Genomic DNA, 10,999 nt, shown 5'->3' with positions numbered 1-10,999 from the left:
TGATGATAAACCTGCCATTAAAATTGAGGAAAAAGCGTGGTCAGCAGCAGAGACTTGGAGATTTTATCAAAATGTCATGTGAAAAGGAAATGATCTGACGAAAGGGAGAGATTCAAAGTTGTCTCAGTTTAAGTCCGTCGAAACGTGAAACAGTTCGTGGATGCGTTGAAAATTTTACTCACACAAAAAGAAGGACATAATTTGGAAATTCTGTCCTTGTTAGTTGAATGCTGTAATCATCGATGACTGTAATAATAACAATAACAATAATAATAATAATAATAATAATAATAATAATAATAATAATAATAATAATAATAATATAAAGCACTTCTTAATTTCTTTATCTTTGTTGTATTTATTAAAAAAAACAAGTGTAAAAGTATAATAATTAAGTTGAAAAAAAAAGAACAAATTTTTTCAAACAACTACTACAAATGGGAGTTCAATCTTATTGAAAATTTTGCATACAATCATAGGCGGTGAAAGCAATATCAAAACACAATTTGAACATTATAATCGAAGAACTCGAATATATATAATAAACACAACAGAATGGTGGGAAAAGTATAGTGACCACCAGAACTTGTAAGTACAGATCCGTCTGCAACCATCAAAAATGTATTTCATAAATACTTATATTCAACGAACAAATTGTATCTCAAATTATTTCCTTATCATTCTTTCCTTTGATTCCATTCTGTAAAAGATTTATGAATTCTTTTTTTAAAATTGCATAGCCACCATACTACTAAATAACCACATTAATGAGTTCCAGAAGCATTTAATTACTTATCAATGCAAGAACCAAAAACATGGAAACTTTTTTTCGTCTAAAATGAATACAATAACGAGGAATAAGCACATGTGTACAGGATGACAAATGAATATGGACTGACTGATTGTACATTCACTGTTAAGGATACAGAGAAGAGGGGCACAATGTGGCTCAGCAGTACGGTGTCTTATTTTGTCACAAAAGTCAAGCAATGTTAAGCATGGTCAGTGGCTCAATGGGTGACTGAGATTATGGAAAATTCTAACATTGTGTCTTTGGTAAAGCACTTAACAAACATTTCCTCACTCGACTCAGGTGTGAATGAGTACCTGACTAAAGGAGGTGATCGATATTATAAAAGCCATAACAGGATACTTGCACTGAATGGCATGAAATGGAAATAAGGTTTCATCCATATATGAATTACTGAGCAAATAATGAAAACATTGTGAAGCCCATTGAGTTAGGTAAATTTGTAGAAATGAAATATAAGCATGAAAATGAAAATAGAAACAAGCAACATCTATTTCATAAAAATTAAGCATTACGGAACAACTCAGTCTTTAGACACTGCCTGAAAGATGATAAATTTTCACAAGACTTTGTCCGAAGACTGAGTGCGTTCCATAGGTGTGGAGTAATGGATGAAAAGGCTTTTTTACCAAACGTGGATTTTGAGGTGGTAATCTTTAGAAGTTTGGACTGAGATGTTCTTAAAATTTTCGCATGTTTTTCAAGGCAATTATTGAGAGATGTGTAGAGAAGATCTAATTTCTCTTTGACGATGTGTGTTTTCATAACTTTATTATTTATGCTCAACTCCCCAATTTGGTCTAGTAATTTGGAGTGATTTATATCTTTCGCATTTACTATAAATGCTCAAATTTATTTTATTTAATGTTTTCATCTTTAAGAAAGCAGTTTGCACAGTTACATTAAAAGGTGGTTTACACTTGATGCTACAAAACATTACTATAAATATTGTTTTACATTCGTCGCCACTTTGTTATTCCATCCTTGTAGTCACTTTGCTGTGTACTTGAAGCATTTGATTACCAATCAATCCCAGAACATTAACAGTAATATTGTTTTTACATCAACACTTTATTTAGCTTAACACAATAATAGGAAACAAACAAGCGTGCAATGGATCACAATAGAGTACGGACTAACTGGTCATGCCATCAACATTAGGGATTCAGACAAGCTGGTTCTGTCTATAACTATAAGAAAACAGTATGTCCTTTTACAATTAAAAGGTGGTTAACAATTGACGTTACAAGACACAGCAATACAAAATGTTTTATATTTACAACACATATAGGTCTAACAAAAACAAAATTAAGTCAAGAATCAAAAAGTAAATGGCATTATTTTTCAATTTCTTGCACAATCATGCCTTCAAAACTTCACATAAAAATTATAGACATCACGACCAAATAAAATACAATTTTACTACCAAAAAAAAAGGAGCAGCAAATAAATTAAAATACATTGTTCTTTTTGAGGATTTTAAATCTCATTATGCTTTCCTTGTTCACTCAAAAAAGCTCTAATATACTAAGTGAACTCAAGAAAATAACAAATTGTCATTTCAGTGTCGAAAGTTACGAGTAAAAACATTGTGTTATTCAATTTTTGAAAAAATGATCAGCTTTTAACACATACTTTGATTTGGATACTGACAAATGATCTAAACCCTGAGACAGCATCCAGACTAGCATTAAAAGTAAATCAGAAATAGATTCTAAAACAAAATTTGTCATGTATTATGATAGACCAAGAGCAAGGATAAAGAAAAATAACGAAACATCACAATAGCCGCTCATATACCGCCAACCTTGCTTGTCACTAGTTAATTTCAAGCTTAGACTGCATTAGATTCACAAAAAATATACTTGTTTTACAGCTGACTAGTGTTAGATCCAATTTGATATAGTCCCAAATTCAGGAACCCACAACATAAACATTCCAAATTTATATCAATGAGATTAAATCGATCGACTTTGTGCGAAATATTTTTTTGAAAAATAATATTCAAAAAAAAATTATTGGGCTGTGTGTAATACTTATACTTATTTACAGTAAATTTGCCTTTGTTTCAGATTCAATATGCCATAACTTTTTGGCATAGCCTAATATCAGAATAGGGAACTGTACATATATGATGATTGAGAAAGACTTCATTCAATATTGGATTTGGTCCATGCCTCACTTATAGCCCACAATCTTTTCGCCACTTCTTTATCATGAGCTATTGGGTTTGGCTCCTTTTCTTCACAATCACTGTTCAGAATTAAAAATAAAAATATACCATTAATCTTTGCACTACAATTGGTTTTCTATATGCAAAGTTTCATAGCAACTACAACAATATTAAATAATAACAAATCTCAATAATTAATAATAATAATAATAATAATAATAATAATAATAATAATAATAATAATGATGATGATGGTAATGATGATGATGATAATGATGATAATAATAATAACAATAATAATAATAATAATAATAATAATAATAATAATAATAATAATAATAATAATAATGATGATGATGATGATGATGATGATGATGGTAATGATGATGATGATAATGGTGATAATAATAATAACAATAATAATAATAATAATAATAATAATAATAATAATAATAATAATAATAATAATAATAATAATAATAATAATAATAATAATACACTCCAGCATGGTTTCATTGAACACACAGTTTCCTCAAACTTATTCGAATGTCCCAAATTTTTTCCTTATTATTCTTTGTTATCATGCCATTCCTTACCCGAACAAATTTTTATCTCGAACACGGTTTCCTCAAACTAATTTCACCAAGCCAACGTAAAAAATAATCAATTAAAGTTGTTTTTTTTTAAAATTGCGCCCTTGATTACAATCACTGATGATTTACTGTGATATTGGCAGTTACTTATATGTGTGGTATATTATACACATGCAGACACACACCGCCATTCACGCACTCCAATGCTGTTTCGCATAAAGGACACTGCTCTGCTTATTCTTATCACTTCGCCATTAGTTCCAATTTCAATACCTCGTGACATGATGTGCAAGTAGTTGGCTATGGCAGTAAATAAATGCTGTGATACAGCAATCTCTCCCCCCCCCCCCCCTCACCTGCCCACACACTCATCAACCCCTTGTAACATATCAATAAAGTAAATAATAATGAAGTTCCCTTTATTGATCCTCATTTGGAAATGTGTTTTAGCGTTTATTCAAAGGGATGACTGGAATAACCCAGGTATCAGTTGCAGCACAGTGCCGCAACTTGAGCTAGGGAGAAATGGCCTGTTGACAACCATGTAACATGGTGGATATTCAAACTAGGTATCTTTCAGGTACAAAAGCAAAGACCATACTGCTGAGCCACACTGACCTCTCTCTCTCCCCCCCCCCCCCGCCCTATGAGAATTCATGGCAATTTACAGTTTCCTCGAACTACAGTTTCCTTGAACATCTTTGCATGTCCTGAGGAGTTCCAGGAAACCGTGATGGAGTGGAATAATAATACTTATATTAATAATAATGATAATGTTAATATGTTGTTTTCAAGGCCTACCATACAGATGGCCTTCATACAATTGTTATCAAGAAAATTCACCTGAAATATTTTCCTGAAACCTTTTCCAGTGTTGGATCAATTGCAAGCCTAAGGGTGGTCTGAGCTCCTTGGAAGGGTGTTTTGAAAAAGACATATTTTATTGGGAAAAAAACCACAGATGATATAGTTGAATTGGCTAAAGGTAAATACCGAGATAGCTCTGTATCAACCACACCTGGATGAAGACTGTTAGCTGTTACTCCAGTACCTGTGCAAAGAAGAGGAGGAAAATAAATTAAAAATTTATGTAGCCAGTTAGTCTGGTTGAGCTAAATAAGTTTCAAAGAAGAAACCTCAACCCCCCCCCCCCTACCTCACTGCAATATGTTTTTGGTCCTGAACAGTGCAAAGTTGAATCCTTGGAATCATTCTCTCACTTATACCCAGATGTCAAATGAGTACCTGGCCAGTAACAGCTTTGTCTTTGTTGAAAAAAAATTTGTAATTGCACCCGAAAGGCCTTATATCTCGCCCTACATATTAAGCGTGTCTGTTAGCTTGGTATCCACTCTGTTGAGTGCTTTGAGCTCGTTTAGTGGATATTGCTCTATATAAAAGCTTTAAATCTCCAAATACTCTGAGACTTCTACAAACCATTTGCTCCAACTTCAAAATTGAAGACTTAAGCTTTATAGCCACTATTAGTTTTTTTTCTCCAAGTCTACAGATTTCTCAGTTTTCGAGATGTATGCAGCATCAATTTTGCTTTTAGAGCAATGATGGTTTCAACTTTAGTTCTTCTATGCGATTTCAAGTGCCTTGTGACTTTCCATTTAATTCCAGTTTACAGAAAAATCTGTGCTGATTAATAATAATAATAAAAATAATAATAGTAATAATAACAATAATAATCAAATTAATATAACTTCATCCTGAGAATATTTCAAAATTGATTGCAGACCAACTTCCCCGACTTGTATTTCTCAACAATGGATTTCAATGGGAGACTCAACTTTCCTAGTTGACATAGAGAACAGGCAGGATGTAGAGTCATTTTCTTATGTAATTTCCAAAAATCATTTAATGGCCAGAGAAGCTATGGTATCATAATAAACTGAAGACATCATATGGTATGATATTCCAGCAAGCCTAATTTGGACTGCGAAGCTTACTACTATTCCTTGAAGGTTAAATACTTCAGTAGATTTCAAATAGTGGTGATTGCCTAAATGTCCACCAGCTTTCCGCCAGTTTTGCCTAAATGCCTGATATATACAAGTTATTCACTTATTTCTTTGAAAACAAAATATCGAACACTAGAGAAGCTTTAGATAAACTGTCATCACTGTATGCTTATGAAGATGAACAATTCATGGGCACTGAATTCAATAATTTTCTCTACTGTCAGCAAATGAAATTCGTACCATCATCCAACTCAGTCCACCAAAATAATGTGAAATCGATCTCATTCTGACAGAATGTTTGGACGACTTATTACCCTATATAACTATTATAATCCAAATATAACATAATGATAGCTCCTAAAATATTAAAAGAGGCCGTCATTAAATCTTTATTTTAAAAACCTCTGAACTTAATATCAAAGAGTTAAATAATTATTGCCCAGTCTTGAACTTGCCTTTTCTCTCCCAAATTCAAGAAAAAGTTGTCTTGAAACAATTGTTAGATCACATTGAATCAAATAATATGACAGAACCATCTAATCTGTATACAAAGCATGATGCAGTACCAAAATGGCACTTTAAAAGGTAACAAATGATTTGCTACTTGAAATGGACAACAGGAAGATTGTTGTCTTCATCCTTCTTGACTTATCTGTTCCTTCGACATAAAATCCTTGTTGATTGATTTCAAAAGTTTTGGAATTAAAGGGAATGCCTTAAAATGGATACATTCTTATCTGACAGGCTGCAGTAAAACAAGATATATCAGAGACCAGGAACCTCAAATATGGACGGTTTTGATTTAGGACCTATCCTCTTTACATGATATATGCAGCCACTCACCAAAATTATAAGAAAATATAACATCGACTTCCATCTATACCCAGACAACACACAAATATATATGGCATGTGACATCGAAAAGTGTGTACATGATATTTTAAAAAATTGAATGACAACTTATAAATTAAAGTTGAATGATGAAAAGACTGAAATAGTCATTTTAGGTCATTCCAATATTACAAAGTCTATTGAAAATGCCAAATGCAACATAAATGGCTCAGTTGTGCAAAGTTCATCCATTGTTAAAAATCTTGGCATCTTCATGGATGAAAATACAGTGCAACTCCTGGATAACAACATTGCCTGGGATCAGAAAATTATGTCGTTATCCAGCTGTGTCATTATTCCAGGGTTTTCAAGATGGCGGGAAAAGGGGGCATGGTGAGACCTGTGAATACATAACAGTGCAATTCACGGATCAATGCCTGAGAGAGGACACGTCTCAACAACGTTAGAATGTGTATTTCTCCTGTTTACCAAGGGTATACCAGTTAAGCTTTCACTCTCCAATGTGTATTGTCAAGTTTAAAATGAAAATTAAAATATCAAGTACCAATATGATAAATCAGCACAAGAACACAGATGCACAGATCTAGTTTTGATTTTAATTAAAATCAAATCCATGTGATACTGCTGATGAGTTATGAATACTGAAATTTTTATTCAAGTGCACCAAAATTTACAAGCACTTAAAAATTAGTAGGCCTACAACTTGGGATATAACCCCCCCCCCTCCCCCCCCCCCCCCAAAAAAAAAAAACAAAACAAAAAACCAAAAAAAAAAAACCCAAAAACTAGGTATCAATCAGAATAAGATCAAATTTGGACTGATGCTTAATGAAATGGCTGACTTTTCAAATGAAAATAATAAGTGAAAGAGGCTATTATTGTTTTCCCAGCTATTCCAACATATTATTAGACGATAAATATCCATAATTGCCCCAATTGCCTGATATCAGTTAACCTCTACTGACCCCAAACCAGTAGCTAACATGGAAGGTTAATGAAACCACTATTAAAATTCATTTGATTATTATTATAACGATGTTGCTAAATAGGGGTTTTACTAAAATGTATGTCACTATTTTCGGATTTTATAACTAATAATATAGCAAAAAAATCGGGACCAGAGGTCATTGTCGCTATCCAGGGGTTGTCGTTATTCAAGGGTGTCGTTATCCAGAGGTTGCACTGTATGACATTAGACTGGCACATAAAATATCTTTCTCAATGCTAAATTTCCAACTTAACAGAATTGGTAAAATTAGAAACAACATAAATATAGATGTGACAAAAACTTTGATTATTTCATTGGTTCTTTCAAAACTAGACTATTGTAACTCTCTCTTTTGGAACATCACCAGCGAGAGAATACTCAGGTTGCAAAGAATTCAAAACAATGCTGCAAGATTGTCCTTTGACACAGCAAAAAACATCATGCATCACCACTGCTAAAAGAGCAACACTAGCTTCCTGTTAAGGTGTAGATGTTGTACAAAAGTTTTGTTTTTGTTTTAAATGTCTCAACACATGTCCGTCAACTTATCTTTACGATAAACTGCAGTTATATACACCAACCCGATCCTTTCGCTTGTCATCTCATGTAAAATTGCTTCATACTTCAGGAAAGATCACTTACATTTACATGTCATGTGGAGGATGATCTTTTTCTAGAAATGTCCCAACCGTCAGGAATAAACTTCTAAAAGGATTACGGCATTGTTCAGTGGAAGATATGTTTAACTCTTTAGTTGCTAACAAATCTGGCACTAATTCTTCCCCAATTGCTAAGCATTCTGACAAAAATCAGTTAAAAATGGGCAATTTTGTAAAAATGCAACAAAAAGATAACTACAAGTCCCACCTTCATTCAATTCACATGGATAGTAGTAGATAGATTTGAGAACATGACATTACAATCAAATATGCAAAGTATGCCATGTGACCATGGCAGCCATCTTGGAAATCTAATCAATATGCAAATTTGCAATGTTAGCGTACATTTTGACCCATAATTCCACCTCAAATGAAAGTAAACATTATTTAAGGCTGGATATTATTGACAATTGTATGTAATAAGAAATGTTAAAAAAGTTGTGGTGTTTCCATTTATTTTGTTTGTGTTATGTACTAAGTAAATGACTGAAAAATCATGGAGAGAAAAAAAAAGACTACAAGAGCACTGTACATTATCAGGAAATAGAAGCCTAAAATAGCGCAGAAATCGTCTTTTCTTAATAATAAATAATAATGATGAAAACGTATAAAGTGCTATAACTCCAAGACACCAGACGCTAAGCGCTTAAATTACAAATTACTTTGGCTGAAACATACTCATTCACACAAACAAGTACACACACAACATAAACCAGACACCTATCTTGCTTCTCATATCATCTACTAAAATCGAAATAGATAGGTTTTAATTTTAAGAGAACGTTTAAAAATAGTCAAAGATTCTTTTTCACAAATGCTCTGTGGTAAGGCGTTCCAAACAGAGGGTTCAGAATGAGAAAAGGATCTCATTCCAGCATTTTTGCGTATTCGAGGGACAACTAGTTTGGTGGAATCACTGGCTGAACATAAGGGGTGGGGTTTTAAATATCTTTCAATTAGTTCTGAAAGGTAGGAAGGGGCAGTACTTTCAAGACAACGATACACTAAAACACAAGCTTTGAATTCAATCCTTTTCTCAACAGGCAGCCAGTGCAGGTTATGAAGCAGAGGTCTGGCAGAATCACACCTATGCCTCATGAATCCTAGTCTGGCAGCGCTGTTCTGGACAATCTGAAGACGTCTCAGATTATATGATGATGAAGATGGTGAAGATGGTGATGATGATGATGATGATGACGATGATGATGATGATGGTGTTGTTGTTGATGCCGGTTTAAAATTAAAATTTTTATTTTATTTTATTATATTTTTTTTTTACGATAACTACTATGTTACTAGTGTGCATCTTGTGTGAGTGTGTCTATGTCAATATAATATTGTTATAAATGTGTAACCAAATGACAAATTGCCACGTTTTTGGGGACAATAAAGATATATTATTATTATTATATTGCGAAACAACAAAGCACTACAATAATCCAATTTAGTAAGCACGAGGGACACAACCAGGTATTTTATTACATCCTCCGATATGAACTGTCTAATGGAAGCAATCTTTTTTAGTTGGAAAAAGAGAGATCTAACCAAATTATTAACTTGATGCTCCATCAACAGTCCAGTCTAAGAATGTGCCGAGGTTTTTCACTTTGTCAACAATTTGAGTGGAAGCATATACAATTCATATAAACTCCTGGAGCTTACCTTCAAGTCTCCTACTTAATTCGTTGGCATGAAGAATATTAGCAAGTTTGCTTTGACCATATGCACTGGTTTTACTGTAGTCTTTAGCACTGTTTAAATCATCAAAGTTGATCTCTCCTCTCTGGTTGGCCATACTTGAGACATTTATGATTCTGCTTGGTGCAGATGATTTAAGTTTATTCAAAAGCAATTGAGTAAGTAGGAATGGACCTATAAAAGAATGGAAGGCAAATAAAATCGGTTAGCTACTCACAAATTATTGATATTAATAACAATATTAATAAAAACAATAATAATAATAATAATAATAATAATAATAATAATAATAATAATAATAATAATAATAATAATAATAATAATAATAATAATAAAGTTTCCAACTCTGCTAGATACCCGATCCAAGCCCAGGGTCCCATAAGGGAAGGAGGAGGGTTCCACATGGGGCTAGCAACCCCATAGGGTAGAAACCTACTACTACTATAGAAATCAAACCCACAGATCATCATAAGAACCAATGGAATCGAGCCAGGCGAGAGCATATGATGCAGACCAGTGAAAACCATACTTGGGAAGCTGCTCTGCCGACAAATCTCCTCTCGCTAAGACATGTTTTACGGAATGTGAGTCCACTCTATTAAACCGGTAAAACTACACAGGTAGCACGAGAAATGGATTGAAATACTTGGCCTGAGTGAGATTAGATGGCTATCATCAGGACAAACTACACTAGTCACTGGTTACCAACTTATTTACTCTGGGCTACCTGACGAAGGAAACATCCATAGAATCAGAGTGGGCCTGATGTTAAACAAAAATGCAAGCAAGAGCATACTTGAGTGGGAACCAATAAACGATAGAATTTTGACAGCTTGATTCTACTCAAAATTTCAAAGTGTAATGATCATCCAGTGCTATGCTCCAACCAACCAAACAGACCAAAAGGATAAAGATCAGTTCTATGAATAACTTCAGAACACGATCAATCAGGTACATAATAGAGACATCATCATACTAATGGGGGATCTAAACGATGAGGTTGGAAATGACAAACAATGAGAAACAATAATGGGCAAAGAATGGGTAGGCACCATGAATGAAAATGGAGAACTCTTTGCAGATTTCTGCCAAATGAATGATTTGATTATTGGTGGTACCATCTTTCCACATCGAAATATTCATAAAGTAACTTGGAGCTCACCAACTTTCAGAGAAAATCAGATTGACCACATTACCATTTCCTGCCGATGGCGAAGGACAATGGTAGACAAACGGACATATAGAGGAGCAGATGTTG

General features: G+C 33.5%; 1 protein-coding gene across 1 annotated transcript in view; it reads right to left on the bottom strand.

Moving 5' to 3' along the window:
* Window positions 1–338: 338 nt before the first annotated feature.
* The window catches only part of LOC144962425 (retinol dehydrogenase 13-like), a 28,763-nt gene continuing 18,102 nt past the window's right edge, over window positions 339–10,999 (bottom strand). The window contains exons 6-8 of the mRNA XM_078895367.1: window positions 9,706–9,915; window positions 4,421–4,628; window positions 339–3,064 (exon numbers count right to left, since the gene is read on the bottom strand). Of these exons, the coding sequence (XP_078751493.1) occupies window positions 2,962–3,064; window positions 4,421–4,628; window positions 9,706–9,915 (521 nt within the window). The 3' untranslated portion in view covers window positions 339–2,961. The remainder of the gene's footprint in view (window positions 3,065–4,420; window positions 4,629–9,705; window positions 9,916–10,999) is intronic.

Source organism: Berghia stephanieae, chromosome 1 (genome assembly GCF_034508935.2).
Source record: "Berghia stephanieae isolate SIO BIC M18660-M18661 chromosome 1, UCSD_Bste_1.3, whole genome shotgun sequence".
Classification (NCBI taxonomy): Eukaryota; Metazoa; Mollusca; class Gastropoda; order Nudibranchia; family Aeolidiidae; genus Berghia; species Berghia stephanieae.
This window is presented reverse-complemented; position numbering and strand designations above follow the sequence as displayed.